At 25.7% G+C, this 20,256-nt stretch overlaps 1 protein-coding gene across 1 annotated transcript; it reads left to right on the top strand.

Moving 5' to 3' along the window:
* The first annotated feature begins 14,005 nt into the window (after positions 1 to 14,005).
* LOC111317057 (mitochondrial import inner membrane translocase subunit TIM22-4) lies at positions 14,006 to 19,055 on the top strand. Its single transcript, XM_022919381.2, has 4 exons — positions 14,006 to 14,323; positions 14,498 to 14,688; positions 14,806 to 14,878; positions 18,468 to 19,055. Exons 1-4 carry the CDS (start codon positions 14,158 to 14,160, stop codon positions 18,551 to 18,553), a joined length of 516 nt encoding a protein of 171 aa, XP_022775116.2. The 5' UTR covers positions 14,006 to 14,157; the 3' UTR covers positions 18,554 to 19,055.
* The last annotated feature ends 1,201 nt before the right edge of the window (positions 19,056 to 20,256 follow it).

Below are 20,256 nucleotides of genomic sequence, written 5' to 3' on the forward strand. Positions count from 1 at the left end.
GTTATAAATTAATGATGCAACAATCTATCACCTTTTTTGTCACTAACACCTATTCTATTTTAAAAAATAATTAAAATTTAAAATATTTTATATATAAATGACAAATAAATTATCGTCACTTATAAATTATACACCTATTTAATTTTATTAGTGATGGATAAATAACATCATCAATTTAGTTAAAAGGTTATGACATTACTCATATTGTCATATAACACTATACATTTATATGATGAAACTATATTGCCATTAATAATTATCTTTTTGTGACACATGTGTGTGTTACCCTATTTGCTTGAGAACAATAACAAAGTATAATTATCACTGATAATGCATATTCATAATAGTGAAATCATATTAATTTTTTTTTACAAAATAAGACATTATGCAATTTGTTACAAATAAATTATTTAATTTATGACAAAAACACAACTGTCACCTAAAATCTAAAATGTAACAAAAAAATTTCCTACCATTCCTATTTGGTGGTAAACTTGGGCACCAAATTTTTATTGACATTATTATGTAATGATTTTATATACCATTAAATAAAATATTAAAACAATAGAAAAATGTAATGAATTGTAGTATTCGTCATGTTTGACATGCTTTTGCGTGACAAAATGTTATGCATCACTTAGAAAATTCATCACTGTGATGACATATGCTCCGTGAACTTGACTGCAAGATGTAAAATTTAAGAAATCTAAGAAAACATGGAGTCGCCACCAATCTATTTTGTTAGTGTGATTAGTCATCTAAAAAAGTTTATCTTATTAATTAAAAAATCAAGAAAAATTAGATTTGAGGTTTATCAAAAAGATATTTTGGTTTTTGAAAACAGGGCTAGGTTCGAAAATATGATTATGCGTGAGAAAAGATTGACACCCCCACAATGCCTATTAAAAAATGATATCAATTAATTATGTGTTATTTATTCAAATATTCTGTAAGCGCATCGATTGTACAGTAATAATAAAGGCTAAAAAGTCTAGATATTGATCCCACGATGATCAATTAAAGAGACTCTTAGCCTAAATACCTATTATCATCAAAATCTATCTAAGGCTGGGTTAATCAAACAAAAGAAAACATGACATTAAACTAACTAAAATCAAATCAAATCAAACAAAACATCAAACAAGAATGTAGTAAAATGTAAGCTTGCACTATGTAAACTAACTAAAGTAAAAAATTATGCAAAAATAGTAGCTAAAATAGAATGAAATGAGCTAAACATGAATTAAAATGTAATTCTAATCTAAGAATTAAAATTAACAATTACAAGAGGCAAGTAAAACAATGGTTAAGTATTGTAAACAATTTTAACTAACTTTAACTAAATTTAACTAATTCCTAACTAACTTTAACTAACAAGTCAAAAAGCTACTAAAAACATCTCAAAAAATGAATTGACCAAGTTGTAAATTGACAAAATAGTAGCTTTACTAAGTTACAAACAGAATCAAAATGAAAATTTAAGAACAAAACTATAAAATACAAATGGCCATGCTAAACCAAAAAAAAGATACAATGTTGGAAAACAACTTAACAAGAATTTCTATATCTAAAGTGCTGCACATTATATGAAACTGAATTGTAAAGTGTGAAAACAGTAAGTGAACTAAACTAGGAACAACTTTGTAGTACAATTAAATGAAGAAAATTGCAGGAATTAAGCTAAAAATTCAAAAATTGAAAATAAAACTAAATCTGGAAATCAAGACTTTAAGATAGAAATTTGGATTTAAATTCAAAAAATCAACTGAACATAACTAAAAATTAAAAGAACATCAAGAGAACTACAAGAGAACACAAACTAAAGAACAAAAACTGAACAAAAATTACAAGATTTGACCAAGAAATTGAAAACTGAAATTGAGTTTATAATCGAAACTATCAAATTAATGGAAGAAAACTTAGATCTAGAATTTTTCTAGGAAGAACGAACTAGAACTAAGCTAAAGCAAGCTAAATCAACAAGTTTGCTACATGATTCAGCAAAGAAAATGCATCAAACACTAAGATTTCTTGCTCATTGAACTATAAACGCAAACTGCATATAAATTTGGAAAAACTGAGTAGTTTTAGAGAAATTCATCCACACAACAAGTAAAATCATGAAATTAAATGCAATCAAAAGAGAAAAACAAGTAAACGAATGAATCTAAAATTATAAAATACAAGAGATTCAAACCAAATGCCAAGAAGGAGAGAAAATCCATGCTATATTGTCATTCATGCAAAGTTCAACTTTGCCACTGATGTTTAGCTGAAACTTTGAAGATTTTTTTGGAATTGTGCAAATCAAATTTGAAACTACTTTTTTTCAAATATCAAGATCTATAAGTTAAGAATCTAGGAAAAAATGTTTAGCTCAAAACAAGCTTGGGTTCATCTACTTTTGATCAAAACACTATGAAGAGGTCAGAATTGCAATTTGAAAATCAAATTTGATGAACTTATGAGATCAATGGAAATTGAAGATGAAAATGTGAGACTTTGGAAATTTAACTGAGAAAATATGCAAGTTGTCATGACGTATTGATCTAGAGACTCATTCGTTAAACATAAAAATTTAAAATCATGAAAAATACGAAGAGTCTCCACCAATCTTTTTTAGGGTGTGATTGATCATCCAAAAATTTTATCTTTTTAATAAAAATAATGAGTTTATTAAAAAGAAAATTTTGGTCTATAAAAACACAATCAAGTTTGAAAGTCAATTATGCATGAGAAAAGTTAGCATCCCTACAGTGCCCATAGAATTGGTACTAGTTAATCATGCATATTTGTAATTTTGGACAAAAATAGTTTTCTATATGAAATTTAATTATAATTCTCTCTGTTTGTAAGAAATAAAATTAGTTCTAACAAAAATCTTTATTTAGAAATATTATGAAAATCTTCAAATTAAAAAAATACCTTCAAAGTTTACGATATAAAAGCAGAATTCGAAGATAGTTTTTTCATTTAAGATTTATCATAATATTCTTTCTAAAAATAATAAAATAACACTCTTTGTAAATAATAATTATTAGTAACTCTCCAACATTTAAGTAGAATACCAATCAATTATATTTTATGAAATGCTATTTAATTTTATTTATTCAAAACTAAAAATTCTAAGAAAATTTTTTATGTAGTAAAAAAAATGAAATATAATATAATTAATATTAAACATTCATAACTAAAGCAAACACATATATATATATATATGCATTATAAATGAAGACATTAATTTAAAAATGAAACATATGTAAATGATGATTAAGTGCAAATTTAAGAATCGAGTTTTCAAATATAAAGAGACCACATGGACTTTCCAACATCTAAGTAGAGTTTGGATGTGAATTTTTATATTTAAAATCTTGTCCTATTATTTTTTTATTATTTTGTATTTTTATAATCATGGTTTCAATAAATGAATTTATTTTGAGTTATGGAAATGTATAAAAAATTTTAATGAAATAAAATTTCCTAAATACCACAATATTTAGGTGGCATTCAAAAGCATATTACTTTATAAAAGGTTTTCGTGCAAATCCTTAGAAATTTAAAACGAGTTTGGGTTTTGGGTAGGTTTGAGTTTAAAATTTAAGAATTTACAAACCTTTCTAAAAACATATATATATATATATATGCATTATAAATGAGGACATTAATTTGAAAATGAACATATGCCAATGATAATCAAACATAAATTTAAGAATCAGATTTTCAAATATAAAGAGACCACACGAACTTTCCAACATCTATGCAAAGTTTTGGTGCAAATTTTTATATTTACAATCCCGTTATATTATTTTTATTATTTTATTTTTTTATAATCGTGGTTTTAACAAAACAAATTTATTTGGAGTTGTGAAAATGTATGAAAATTCTTAATGAAATAAAATTTTCTAAATACCCCAACATCTAAGTGACATTCGAGAATATATTATTTCATAAAAGATTTTCATGCAAATTCTTAAAAATTTAAAATGGATTTGGGGTTTTATGAAATTATGCATCGACAAGAACAAATTACATAAATGTCATTACCGAATGCATAATAAAAGCATGACTAAAAAACAAACTAATTACAGGCCATGCATTTACAAAATTAAATTATAAACAAGTTTCGTATGAAAATTCAAGAGAAAAAACGGATCAAACGTAACAAACTTTTGAAATTGATTTGAATGTTTCACCATTTTGTAAACAAACATAAAAATCAACCAAACAACTCATTCAACTATCATTTTTTCATTGAAAAATTAATCCAACACATTGAAAATTTAGTAAACATGCAAACACAAAAATCAAATACATAAGATCAAGCAACATTTGACCACAAATGGATGAGCAAGTTTCGGCTAAGTAAGGAAACTACTTTGGTCGAATACTCTATGGCATTTTCCTAAGCAATCAACATTTCATTTCACTCAAATATGCATTAAACATCATAATTTTCATCATATGAAGGCATCTACAATATATAAGGAGTTTTAACAAGCATATGATGAACTAACAAAAGAAGAAAATATAGAGTCAACATTTAAAGCCAAACAACAATCTCATATCACATCATAGCTAAAATTTAAGTAAACAACAATAAACTTACCATTTAATCATCACAAATAACCATCAAAAGCAAGGAAAACATCAATGGAGGACTAAATGAGGTTTGGCAATAGTGAGGTTGTTTGGTCGAACCTCCAAAGGCCAAAATGGTGGATTGAAAATTCTTTGTTGCTTGTTTTTTTTTTTTTTTTAGTCCAAACTATTAACTAGTTGGATGTAAATTGATCCAAGCTTAACAAAAAATCAATAAAGAATTATCACTTTTTTAAAAAAGGAAACAAAAAATTAAAATAAGTAAATAATATGGAGGATGTGATAAATGTTATGGAGTGGAAAGAAGAAAAAAATGGAGAAGAATTTTACATACTCCAAGCTTTTTAAAATTTTTTTTCTTTCTTTTTTTGATTTTTTCTTCCTTTCCTCTTTTCACGAGCTGCCCTTCCTTCTCTAAAATTACAGAAAACGTCCCCCTTCTTGAAGGAATGAAGACAAAATATACATCTAAGATTGAATTATAGCCATTAGATCAAATCTTATCCAAGGGCTAAAGTTCTTTCACTTTTTTTCAAGGAACAATCTTTAATTATTGGATCAAGATTCAATAAGAGATTTAATGATCCACATTATTCAGTATAAATGCTAGATTTTTATAGTCCTTAAACTAAATGAAAAGACCATTTTACCCTTAGTACAAAATTTTTTGTATTTAAGCAATTTTCTTAAAAATAAATGTGCCCATACTCATTTTTGGGATTTTAAAATACCAAAAATCATGAAATATTATAAAATTGATAGTTGAAAAGTTTCATGAAAATCCAATCTCTGGAAGGCCAAATTATGAAATTATCTTTAAGGGATATTTTGATAATTTCACACATCTCAGTGTACTGTTGTGATTTCAAATGCACAAAATATTATGAAATATTATGAAATTAATATCTGAAAATTTCATAAAAATCTAGCTTGAAAAGATCAAATTATGAAAATATCCCTAAGGAAAATTTTAGTAATTTTGTAATTTTCTAATAGCCATAAAAATTTTTAGTATTTTAAAAATAATCAATTTTAACTTTAAACCATATTATCCACTTAGGTTGTGAATTTTGAGAATTGACCCGAGTTTTATCCATTTTGACCAAATTTTGTATAACTTAGACTTTGTTTGACTAATTTTAACTTTATTGATTAAGTTTGATTGGATTTGACCTAAGTTTACTTTGGGTCTCGTGCTAATTTGTGGGCTTTTTATGGGTTGTAAATTATCCTCTTAAATAGTTTACATAATGATCCTATATTAATGGATCCGACCTATGTTTGCAAATGAGTCTTAAGTCAATCATGTTAAAAATATTTCAAACAAAATTCGATGTCTACTCAAGTACATTGAAAATTAGTGTAAGAAAGTTAAATTTGCAAATAAAATCAATTCAAAAAAGTGCCAAATAAGGCTATTTGGATAGAAAGAAAATGTAAATGCAGATAAAGTAAATGTAAAATCTTTTAAAAAAATCTAAAAATCTAACCTAAAGTCTTCAAATGGCCAGCCTCTTCCATCTATTTATAAGCAAATAAGAGGTGTTGAGATATCTACAAAAATATCTTAGTATGGATAATTTTTTAAATCTTTTTTCCTTTTTTTGTTCTTAGCCTTTGCATATTTGTTTGGCTCCTTAAGCTCTCATTGCTTGCATACCCTCTTCTTATAATCCATTGTACTTCAAGAAGTCAAAATTATGACCAACGGGAGACCTTCAATCAACCAACTTAGCAGCTTCTAATAGTCTTCTTTAAATTTCCAAAAGTGGTGCCAATACTACATTTGGTCATATAAAGCTTGCTATACGGCACACTTGCACTTGAGCAACTTCATTTTTTACACCTATTTTAACAACTTTCCTCTTCATTTTGTTGCCAAATTTCAAGCCATTAAGTGAACAAAGTTTACATTATAATCACTAGAAAAATTCTAGAAAATTACAAATTAAAAATTAGTTTCTAACTACACTAATGCACTAAATACCTTTTTAATATGTATAAAGATATTGCAAAAGTGATAATGCGCTAATGAGCTAAAGTAGATAATTTCAAAGGAAAATTATGAGAAGTGAAACTTGAAATAAGGTTTCATGAAATTCATTTAAGCTTAAAAAATCATAAAATAACTTCCTTTAATGTAAAGATAGAACAATCACACTAATTATGGCCTTTTTCAACTTTTACCTTTATAAATCCTCCAGAATGAGTCCAAAATCTTCAAAATTTTCTATTTGTCATATTTTTCCCACACATAAGACAATTATGCATTTAGGAATATTTTTGCCAATATTCTCAAGAAACAAGTCAAAATGCAAGAAAAATTACACTAAAAATGAGTAAAAAAATACTAACATTTTAGTGCAATTAGTTATCTTTGGTGTTGGATAAATTTGAAATTTGAAATTTAATAATAATTTTCTTCACTTTTTGAAGAAGAAAAATCAATTTATTAGAAGTCTTTATTTAAGAATATTGTGAAAATCTTTAGGTTAAAGAATTACTTTAAAATTCTCAAACATCTAGATAAAATTTAAAAATAACTTTTTTCGTCTAAGATTCATTACGACTTTTCTTAAAATAAAAATAACCTTTTTTGCATAATTTTTAAATAACATTTTTCATAAAATATTTTTATGTAGAAAAATCGATGATGCTATAATTAACAAACAAATAGTAAAAATTAAGAGACAAACATATGAGATAAATGTGACCTGTAATCTAAAAAATAAATATAAGTAAATGAATGTTATAAAGGTTGATGAGATGCGATTTTGGAATCAGATCTTTAAATATAAAGAAAGCACATAGATTCCATAACTTCTTAGCAGAGTTTAGGTGCGACTATTTATATTTAAGATCCTATTTTTATTTTTTCTTTATTTGATCTTATTATTATTTGATTAAGAAATCTTATGAAAACCAAATTACAATGAACAACAAAAGGCAAAAGCACGAATCAAGTTGTAAAGCCAAGATGACCATATTTGTGTCCTTGTTGACACTTTTAAATTCAACAACTAAAACGGGGGAAAAAAAACCAAGATAAAAAGTTGAAAGAAAGGGCTAGGGGTATGGCTCTAAAGAAGCAAATGAGTAATGCAAGCAAATGAGTAGTGTTAGAACTTACGAGAGCATCTTAAACACAAACAGCTTTAAGTCTTGCTAATACCTCATGTATGCAGTCCTGCCCATTTTGATTTACAAATTAGCAAAATCAACATGCCAAATTTCACTTTTATCTTCATCTATAAAGACACTAATGTCAATATTTGGTTTCTGTATATATCCTTTTCATCTTTCTTTTTCTCATTTTTTGCATTTGATTTTTAATACTTTCATTTAAATTTGACCTTTTCCTTTTTATGATTTTTTAATAAAAAAAAGCAAAAAGCAAATAAAAATATCTACCAAAGGGTGCTTAACTATCTCTACTCTAGCTCTTTTTTAATTATGAGCAGGTTTAAAACCTTTTTTTATGTTATTCAATTTTAATCATCCACAAGCTCTTGAAGATGGTGGATTTTTCAATCCCAAAATTATGCAAGTTATTTTCACTTCTTCAAATAAAATGTACTACCGTACTTAACACAAATTTTTTTATTTTTTCTTAATAAGGATGGCTATGTTGATTATGCAAAATTTTGCTTTAAAATGTTTGTTGACTGAGTCAAGCATTGGGTGATTTTGAATGAAAGAAATGGTTACAGCATTGGCTATGCCAAATGCTTACTTCCTCTTCTCCATCCGAGCCTTATATCTTACTCTATCACTTGTTTTTTTCCTATACAGCTATTGTCAAACTCTATAAGGACAAGTACTAGGTTTATATAGCTTTCAATGAATGAAAAAAAATCTGTTAGACAACATAATTAAGCATAATCCTAATGCATAAAATGTGCAAATATCTTAAAAAAAAATGGAATTACCATAATAATTGATTTTTTCATACTAAAATTTGATACAACTATAAACCATAAAACATCTTCCAGAGCTCTAGAATCCCATTTTGGATGATGGCTAAAGATTTGTTATATTTCCCCTATATTACATGCTTTAGACAATTATTTTTGTCAAAATTAGTGCAGGCTTATGGATCTGATAATATTTGATAAGTATCCAAAGAGCATGCAATCATTGTAAATAGTAGACTTCCCAATTCATTGAAATCGAGTCTAAGATTTTAAAACTATCAATCAATTTCCTTGGTGTAAATTACTAACCGCAAATTATGTAAAAAATGCTCCTCCATCAAACACTACCAACTTTATCGATCATAATAGAGCAAATATCACAAGTAGGCTAAAAGACCTTTTAATTTTAATCAATCTTATTAACTAATTATCTTCTAATGAAAACTTGCATTACCATTGACATACATTTGGTTCTTGTAGCTGAAAACCATGAAGTTCCAATTGGCACATTGGTAATTGTTTATCTTCTCTTGTATATTTCATTCATTACTATATATATATATATATCTACTATTTTATTAGCTTTAGAAAACAACATTTATGAGAAGAAAAGAAAAAAGCATTTTAGAATAACTAAAATGCCATTTTGATCAGCAAACAATTGGTGTAATTAATTTTGCATACGACCTTAGTATGTTTACAATGAGTGATTTTTACAATATAACTAGGTTGGTGATGTATATTAATTCATGTGATATTTTTTTTATTTAAATAAATGTTTTACTAAAATGTAAATAATAGGCAAAAATCAATTAGTTGTAATAAAAAGATAATGGGTTAAATGATAGATTTGAAATTTCTTTTGAATTTTACTTTGAAAAAAAATGAAAATTTTGAATTTGATATTCTGAGTGGGAAGGCAATTATATTATAAAAATAGTATGAATGTATTTTTTAATTTGATAGTTGATTTGTCATGTTTCTTAAGAAAACTACTAAAGGACATAATTACATTATTCTAAGATTCCATCTCTTTTAAGAACAACTATCTTACTAAAAATTTTATGAGATTCTTACTCTGCTTAATATATATTTCTTTTATTTAAATGATATCAGATAATCATAGTTTTAAAATAATTAACTATTTATTATATACTAGATTAATTGATCTATAAATAAAGGCAATAAATTGCTATTTTGGCAGCTCAAGTTTTTGAATTTTAGATAGTTAATTATGTTTTTATTTTTTTAATCTTTGAGATTATCAAATATTAAACTATATTATTAAAACTAAGAATCCAATACTCTACCAACAAATCATAAGATTGTTGGCTTATTATCTCTTTTACTCATGACCTTTTTTTCTGTTCGGTTAGGTTTTGTTCCCTTGGTTTAATGTTAATAACTAACAAGCTTGCTTTTATTAAAAAAAATTGAAAGGAATAAGATTTTCTTGAAAATAATAGCTCAATTGTATAAAAGAGAAAAATGATATCTTAATAAAAGTTCCATAGTACACTAGAATATATGTTTGCATTTTGCTTTGAATCTGAATGATAATTAGGTAAATATCAAATATAAATGAGGTCAATAAAAGCTAATATGCATTATTTATATAATTCAATACTAATACAATCTTGAAATATTAAAGAAACTGGTACAAGTTAGTATAATGTAATACTAAAAGTTAAGACACAAAGAAATAGTAGCACAAACTTAACATCACAATACGTGACTATGTAAGCAAATTAGCACAATACTTATGAAATAGACATTTTTCACTTAAAATGAAGAATGGTTGTTCCTTGACGTAAGGTGTAGAAACATTGTTGGATGCACAATTTTATTTTTATATATTTTATAAAATTGTAATTTTATCTTATTTCATAATTAATGTAATACATTTAATTAATAAATTATAATTAATTTAATAATTAAATTAATTAACTAATTAATTAATATCATGACAATTAACTAATTCAAATTAAATTAATAATATTTTTTATTAATTTATGAAATTAATTATAATTCATCATGATTAACTAATAATATTTAATTTATTTAATTAAATATCTTCAATTCTAATATTTATTATTATATTATATAAATTAATTAAATAATATTATTTAATTAATTATAATTTATTATGATACTAATGAAATACTATTAATCTAATTAAATTAACACCAATTTCATTAATTTAATCATAGTAAATAATTTTAATATTACTTTAATAATATTAACATCATAATCATGAATTACTTTAATTAATCAATTTAATAATTAATTATAATTTAATATTATTTTTATTAATTTATTAAATGAATAAGAATTCATCATGACTATTTATTATTTTATTTAATTAAATACTACTAATTGGAATATTTAATTATATTATTGTTGAATTAACTTTAAAAATAATTAATTAAATATTTATTATGAAATGGTAATATAATTTATTATAATTTCTAAATTAATTTCTATTATTAAATTAAATATCAAATAATATTAAATTAATATTATTATTTATAGTAAATTTAAATAGTTAATATTGCTTAGATGATGAATTATAATATTTAAGTAATATAACAAGGTGATTCATATTCATGAATTCATTATTATTTAATAATATATTTTAAAATAAAATTTATTAATAGACTTGCAAAAAACTATTGTATTATTATAATTCTGGTTTATAGGTCTATTACACGTTTATATCCAAAGCTGTGTATAAAAATTATATGAGATATCCTAAATTTATTTGTAAGAAAATTTTCTTTTTTTTTTTTTTGGTTGAAATGTTATACTCTTAATTTTACTTGTCAAAATTTAATAAATCACATTCAAGGTTTAATTATAATATTGAATTACTTTATCATAATAAATTAAATTTGTATTATAATTATTTTGATTATGTTTTGGATATAATAACAATATTAAATTATTTATTATAATTAATAAATAATTAAATTTTTTGATATTAGCATTAACCTAATTATTGTTAATAGTAATATAATTAAATATTAGAATTATAATAATTAATTAATATAATACTAAAGTTTATATGAATAAAAATAATCTTAAATTATAATTAATACGATATTAAAGTTTATATGAATAAAAATAATCTTAAATTATAATTAATATATATCAAAGTTATTATTAATACAAAAATATTAAACTATAATTAATTTAGTAAATCCTTAATTTAGAATAATTAATTATTTCTATACTCTTTATTAAGTATAAGTATTATTAATTAATTACATTAAATAGCACAACTAAACATCACAATATGTGACTATGCAAGAAAATTAGTACAATACTTATGAAAATAAACTATTATAAAGAAAAATATTAATTATCAAATACACATATAGCTCTTGCAAAAATTAATCATTTAAATTTTCACAAATCAAATATATCCTGAAGACTTATGTAAAGAAAATGAAGAAACCTTTTATCTAACTATCATTTATAGCCATAACACTACTATAATTATTTATTTTTTGGATAATTAAAATACTAATTATTAAATTACTTATATATCTTTTGGCCAAACAAAGAAAAAAAAAAAAAAAAGAAACTACGCAGATAACTCTTGCCAAAGTACCTAAATTGTTCATTTAAAATTTCACATTATTAAACTACATATATAGCTCTTGCCAAAATACCCAAATTGCTCGCTTAAGCTTTCATAAACTCAAATGTCTCGACAACACTTGTCAAGAGAAAAAGCCTTGTCCCTAACTTTCATTTATAGGATATATATATATATATATATATATATTCAACGATGAGTACTTATTTTTGTAATACCAATTAATTTTAATGATTTTTAGAAAAAAGTTGAATTGTTTTAAAAAATGATTACAAATTATGTTTTAAAAGGAAGGAATAGATTATATATAAAAAGATGTCAATGGGTAGAATATAGATAGGATAAAGAATTTTTTATTCCTATCTTGGGATTTTTATATTATATTTATTCTTGTATCCATATCTAACAGATGTTTTAAATTTATTCTTATCATCATCTTTATGAGTATTTAATGAGTATAAGTAATTCTAATACCTATAGCTTTAAAAAAAATCCAAAATTTATTTTTTAGCTTTTTTTATGTTTATCTTGTATATTTAAGTTTTTTTTTTTATAAATATATATTAATATTTTTTCAATTAAATATATTAATTCTAATTAATCTAAAATAATAATAAATATTATTTAATAATAAATTTATTTACTAAATATATATAAGATACGGGTACATGTACTGTATTATCCATCCTCATCCCCATATTAAATAAAAATTTAGAATCATACTCATAAGATAATATTTATTCTCATACTCATTTAGATAAAAAGTCGAGTTATTCATTGGGCATGAGTAAAATTAATATTCTTATATATATATATATATATATATATATATATATATATATACACTAATGTGAAATTAACATTTCATTAATTTTTTTCTTAGTAAAATGAATAATAAGAAATTTGAAAATTCAGTAGTGAAATGTGGCTTAATTTTTTAGAGGAACATTATATACATATATATATATATATACACTAATGTAAAATTAACATTTCATTAATTTTTTTCTTAGTAAAATGAATAATAAAAAATTTGAAAATTTAGTAGTGAAAAGTGGCTTAATTTTTTAGAGGAACATTTTAAATCTCTTTTGAACGGGCGTATGGCTTAACTTATTCTAAGTGTTTTTCTATCATAAAAGCATAAACCAGGTATTTAACTCACAAAATTTTAAAATTTTTAACTCATTACTAAACCTATAAATTAATAACAATTTTTTCAAAAGTTACTAATAGTTAGTAATGTGATTTTTTTTTATATTTTACCATTAAATAATTTATAAAACAAAAAGGCTACATGCGCTACATTATTGCACTCATTCGAAACACATAGCATTTTTTCGCCAACTAAGCATTTTAATTTATCAAAAAAATCACATAATTTTAATACATTTCTAAAATATTACAAACAGAGAAAAGGATTAAAGGGAAGAAGAAGGGAAAGGAGGAACAGTCATCGGTCGAATTGAGAAATTCAATGCCAACTTGTCCCTTCCCTTTTCTTTTGTCTCTCCTCCATTTTCCTTATTTCTCTCATCCACTCAAACACTCACCATTCCTTGGTTCTGTTGTCCCTCCCCTCACCTCTTCTCCTAGATCTTGCCTCTTGCAAGCCACATCGCCAACAATAAGATAATGCTGATCAAGATATAAAAAGACAAGGAGATTACTTGGGAAAAGGGAGGATAATTTGGAAAAAAAATTCATAAAATCCTAAAATAAAAAAAAAAAACTCTTTTTTGACAAACATTAAATCCTAAAATCAATTTTCAAATTCAATTTTCAATTTTCATTTTGAAATCAGGCCCAGCCCAAGTATACGATACTCAAACCCAGCTATGCAACTCAAAATGAAAAAAGGGGTCACCCAGTTAATTCTGCTAAAATACGTGGTTGGTGACACAGACACTCCGGACACTTTCTTGCAGCCCAAGGACTTGCCTTTTCTTGCAGACACTTTCTGGCGGCGGCTCAAGCCCCCAACGTTCAGTTTGCTTGAGAAGGTTTTTCTTGGGTATTCAGTGGAATTGGAGTTTGATAAAAATGGCGGCCTCCAACTCTGAAAATGATTCAAAAAATGAAGGTCCAAGCTCAAGGGAAGGAGAGCAGCCTCAGGTTGCGGCTATTCGAATGCCAACTGTGGAGGAAATTCGTGCTCAAGAAGTTTGGAATAATTGTGCAGTTCGCAGTGTCGTTAGTGGAGTTATGGGTAAATCCCAATTCCGTTTTCATTTTTGAGAAAATAATTTTGTTTTAATCTATTCTTTTTAAATGATAAATTGTTTGGCTGTTAAGAACAAAAAAAAAAAAAAAGCAAAAGAAAGGTTTTAAGAAAGATTTTAGGGTTGTGAAGTGGTTTTTATGTTTGTGGCAATATTTGCAGGAGGTGGGCTAGGATTCTTCATGGGCTTGTTTTTGGGTGCATTGGATAATCCTATAATGCAAGATGAAATGACTGGTAGGCAACAATTAATTTATAACGCAAAGCAAATGGGACGAAGAAGCTGGAGTTCTGCAAAAGCATTTGCAATTATGGGCTTAGTTTTTTCTGCTGTTGAGTGTGTTGTTGAGAAGGTACTATAGAGAAGCTAGAAATCAAAATTCACACACACACATATACAGACACATTGAAGTAAAATTAGAAACTGAAATTTCTCGTGTGCTTACTCATGTTGAATGTTTGTTTTTAAGGCTCGGGCAAAGCATGACACCACAAATACTGTTATTGCTGGTTGTGTAACTGGGGGAACTATTTCAGCAAAAGGTATCTATTTTCGTTCTGGTCCTTGACACTACTTGTAATATCTCTGTGATCTCGGTAAATGTTTCTTAGATAGGGGTATTCATATCTTCATTAGCATAGAAAAGGTTTGCATTCAGAACACTTAGGAAGTCTCTAATGCAGATTGTAGCATCTTTCGCTGACACTTTTGGTTCATCCACAACTATGTACCCGTGCACAATTAGTAGTGAGATGTTTATGAGTCTAAAGGACGGTCATTTTATACTTTCTTCCCCCCCCCCCCCCCCCCACCCTTTTCTTCCTTGTCTTTTTCATTTTAAAGAACAAAAGCTGCTACTTGTTCATTTCTTTTATTTCAGATATGCATAAGTTGGATATCCTATTTGCTGCTTAAGAACTTTTATCACTGATGCAATATATAATTGAGATTTATTGTAAACTAATTTCATATCTGCTTTTGTTTCCTCCAATTTGTGCATTCTATAAAATCTCTTGTTTTTTCCCCTCAAAATTTAACACTTAAGTTCAATCACCAACCTTTCTACTTGCTATTCACAGCAAGATTTTGAAGTTCCAAAGAAAAATATTCATTCTACTTCTAAAGTATTTTTCTCTAGACTAGTTAAGGATCATGTGCCTTACACATATGACCTTTATTAAAAAAAAAAGGGGAAAACATGTTGAGAACTAGAACAATAAGATATGTAGAATATTATTTGATAGCAGTTAGTGATTTTTCCTAAAAGTTTAAAATATGCACTTGTTTTATCAAATTTGCACCAATACCTATAACCATCTCAGTTTCCCTAATTGAAATAGTTCCGTTCAACCTAAAAATGAAAAACGGTATGGTAGAATACAGATGACACTCTAAGAAGCTCAAGAAGCTAACAAAAATAAGATTAATTTATAATCTACTACTAAACTTAGATCACCGAAGAATATGAATCTGGCTCCCTTTTGCTTCTTGTGCATTGTAGTATTCTCTTTGTAAGGTCAAGCATCTGATTACATAAATATCTGAATTAATATTTTCCATCTCAATATAGGAGATTATTGGAGGATGAAAGAAAGGGGGAGAGAGGAAAGAGGGATTGGGATTTATTAATGTGGTAAAGATGGGAGAAGTGGTCACTGGAATAAATTAGGTCTATTGGTACCATATTGCTATGTTACTGGAAATTTAATCCACTTAGAGCAATCCCTAAACTTTGAGTTCTTAAGCATTTTAATATCACAATTAGGGATTTAAACTATGGTAGCGGTCGCGTTTTCGGTTTCGTCATGTTTATTGTGATTATGGATATAACAAAGACCATTGTAGTTATTGAAGCTGAATTTATGTGAATTGATATTGATTGCAATCTAGAGTTGGATTTTTGTTTTCATATTTTAACCGGAATGATTTTTTTTTCTTTTTTGGCTTTTTATATAGAAAATTTGGAAGGTAAACAAAGTAGTAGGAATAACGGTCCGATCAATGGCGGATCTTGACCTTTAATTTTGAGGTGGCTTAAGTACTATTTTATAATAATTTTTTTTTTAAAACATATCAAATTTATTAATAATAAAAAATAGATGCAAACATATAATAACAAAACTTATAATTATAAGTATGTTAATATGTAAATATATATATAAATAAATATAAATGAATATATTAAATAATTGGTATTATGATTTTTAATTATAAATCACTAACAATATTCTTTATAAAAATAAATCATTATATTTATTATAATATTAACACATTATTTTATCATATTTAATATTTAAAGTATTAAAGTGAAAAATAAAAAAATATTTTTTATTAAATAAATTAAATTTTAAGACAATAAAGTAAAGATTTTGATACGATAAATTAAAACCTTTTAATTTTTTATATGGTATTTTTATATCATGAAAAATGAAAATGTATTTTACCTAATTTTATTAATAATTTGGACATGTAACAAGTTTCAAATAAAATAAGCATCCAGAATATAGTAAAAAAATTGATTAAAGGCAGAATCATAATTAAATATTTGTTAAGTCGGTTTTAGTTATTATAAAACTTGCATATATATTAAACTTAAATTTAGATATTTGTGAAAATATAGTGTTGATAAATTTATTATTCATTTTAAATTAAAAATTATTTATAATAAGTAAACACAAAGTTAAAAAATTATAATTTTTTTGAAATTAAGAGTTGTAATATTTAGATACAAGTAACTTTTGCAACTATATATTCAATATAAATACATAGAATAAAGAATAATATATATCAATACAATAAATTTAAATTTGAGGGGGCCAAACTAGATTTTCTATAAAAAAAATAAAAATTATTATGAATGTAACATATGTATAAAAAAATTCAAAAACTTTGGGGGAGCCAAGTAAAAGATTCGCCATTGGATCCGATATTATCACTATTCTCCACTACACTGTTTTTCGTGGCTGGTAGCAGCAACTACCGTTGCGATTCAAATTTCATCCGTTTTTCTTTTGATAGCGGTGGTGGATAGTGGTTTTACCACAAAATAGCGTTTGCTATACCTCTACTTCACCGTTATTTGAATTCCTGATCACAATAGAAGACAATTCTGTTAAAATTTGTTAACTTCTTTACAGTTCTGATTATATCAAGAAAATGTCTGTATGGTGCAAAATATAATTAACCTTGGGTTAAAAGGTGCATGGGAAGCGAACTAGCCTTTAATTTGGTGAACTGAATGTACATTATGTAGATACACCTGTCTCAATCTTTTATGAGCATTTACCGAGTAGCTTGATTTGAAAGTTACAAGTGTAGTACATTTTATGAGCAAACTGACAGAGAAAGCGGCAAGATTAATGCAGGATGTACTCATATAAAATGACTTTATTCTATAATTTACTGAAACATGTGAGGGTGAAATTCAAACTTACAAAATTAGTCTCACTTAAGCTATTCTTAGGATATGTTATAGATTAAGTTATGAGCAGTAGGTGGGTTGACATTATTACGAACGTATTGTGTGAGGAAAAATAATAGACAAAAAGTAGAGGCAACTATTTTTTGTTCTTTATGTACAACTTATATGTCATGAAGTTTTAACCTCACTGTTCTCTTCAATACATTGTTAATTATAGAAAGAAATTTGTATCTATCTTGTGTCATTGCAGATCATGTTTGGATGTGAAGATCGGCAATTTTGTGGCCTTTCACCTTCCCACCCCTTTTCTTTAGCCAGTCTAGCACTTGCTGGGAGAATTTGGGTTGATATAATTAACCTTTTGCTTTAAGTAATTTTTTTTTGGTCAATCTGCTTTAAGGAACTGAAAAATCCTTTTTCATTGTAACTGTCCTGCGAACTGAAGTAATTTACTTTAAAGAAGCTACAGAGAAAAGAGGATTGAGAATAAGCTTTTTGCTCATGAGTGATGTTTACTACAAATACTTGTTCATGTCTTAGGTTTTCATCCTTCCCATGTTAATTCCAGAATTCTCTAGCTTATGATTTAAGAATTCTCTGTCAAATGTTAATCTCCCATGTTTGCCAGCTTATATTATGTTGTTCATGACTTCACTCTGTTTTTAGTGTCCTGATTTATCTTGTATCTCATATGTTTCCCATGTTTATAGGTGGTCCAAGAGCAGCATGCGCTGGTTGTGCCGGCTTTGCAGCATTCTCAGTTGCAATAGAGAAGTTTTTTGATAGACATACTTGATGGGACCAGTAACCTGCTATAGTTTTGCAGACATCAATTTATTTAGAGTGTTAGACACAAGTCATAGCACGTTTCCCGTATCTTTTATGCAATTTTACATGATACAACACCAATCCTGATAACAATGAAAGGGATATACCATCAGGAACTTTATGGCTAAAATCTTTGCATGTTACGAGTTTTTATTCACTACATTTTGATCATAGGATATACATCCAAATGTAATTGATTGGAACGTGGAGATATTTATATTGCTTGATGATTGATAAAGAGCTTAGTGACAGATATTGGGGAAAGCTAATGTAATAGCAGCAACAATGACATGTTAGCCAATTACACAAATCAGTTCAAATATTGTTAGGAACTAAGTAGCATTTGAAAAAGGATTGTTATAATATGTCACTGCAGTAGTTTTGAAACTTTATAAGCTTATTTATGCCTTTAATTTGGTTGGAATGAAAGAATAAAAAAAAAAAAATCATTGTGATGGTACTTGTGTTGAGATATGATCTTGAAAAATTATTTAGCGTAAATTACCTTTGCAGTTCCTCAAATTTTGGTCACTTATCATTTTAGCCCTTACAATGTAAAGGATAATGTCTCTGTATTTTAAGGTTGTAATGGAATAATTTTGCCAAATAGGTGATTTGTTGATAATTTATATAATTTGTTAGTAAAATATTGGATTTTTAATTTTATTAATTATAGATTAATTGTAATGGAATAAGTTTTTTTTTTCCAATATTCTCGATTTTTAAGGTTGTAAAGGAATAACTTTTTCTCAATATTTCTAAGTTCATTTCCTTCGCTAGACCGACTGCAAACAATATGGTTGATTTGCCTCGATCTTCTTCGCATTGTCAATTGGGGCAAATCAATTCCTCTATCATCTCCTTATGACCATCGATCCGTGAGAAATTAGATTAATGTTATAAATGATTATTAAATTATAATAAAATATTTAATATGATATATAAATTTTAAAAATATTTAATGTGATATTTAAATTATGAATCTATTAATTAATGTAATATTTGAAAGATTATTTATTTATCATATATTATTATTTGAATTTAAAGTTAGTTACGTTAAAAGTGAGTATCACATTAATTAATAAATTAATAATTCAGATACTATATTAAAAAATTTTAAATTTAAATATCATATTAAATATTTTAATATAATTTACAAGTCATTTATAATATTAATTTTTTTAAATATAAATAAAATGAGGCTTTATTAATGGCTTCAATCTCGTTTGCATGGCCATAGCATTCGGGTGTAAGACAATACCTAGAGAGATATTTTGTAGTTAAAAAAATTTTTTTTTAAAGACTTAGATGACATCAATCATCTAAGAAGTAGAAATAAATTTTATCTCAAAATTAATTTAAGTACGTAGACTTAACTCATTTTTTGGCTTAAAAATAAGAATATGGAGTCAACCTTTTGTACTTAAACTAACAAAGTTAAAAAGTTGGTGAAATATACTTATCTTTAACAAATTACTAGTATAATATTTTACTTAACTGCATAGTTATCTTTAAAAAAAAAAAAAAATAAAAAATAAAAATTTGATCATTAGCCTCTGTTTGGGATTGTGTCTAGATTACTCATTAACAAACCAAACTCAACGTTAGATTAAAGGAAAGTGGGTCAGTTTGTTTCTTAATTTTTTAACTTCACAAACTCTTTGGGACATT

This window comes from Durio zibethinus, chromosome 9, assembly GCF_047325235.1.
Source record: "Durio zibethinus cultivar Kanyao isolate XHJ-2024 chromosome 9, ASM4732523v1, whole genome shotgun sequence".
Classification (NCBI taxonomy): Eukaryota; Viridiplantae; Streptophyta; class Magnoliopsida; order Malvales; family Malvaceae; genus Durio; species Durio zibethinus.

What these genes read in the sequence shown, in the direction of transcription:
- LOC111317057 (XM_022919381.2), top strand. Translation starts at nt 14,158, where the DNA reads ATGGCGGCCTCCAACTCTGAAAATGATTCAAAAAATGAAGGTCCAAGC. An exon ending in TTGAGTGTGTTGTTGAGAAG is followed by an intron (nt 14,689 to 14,805) that starts GTACTATAGAGA and finishes TTTGTTTTTAAG; the next exon opens with GCTCGGGCAAAGCATGACAC. An exon ending in GGGAACTATTTCAGCAAAAG is followed by an intron (nt 14,879 to 18,467) that starts GTATCTATTTTC and finishes CCATGTTTATAG; the next exon opens with GTGGTCCAAGAGCAGCATGC.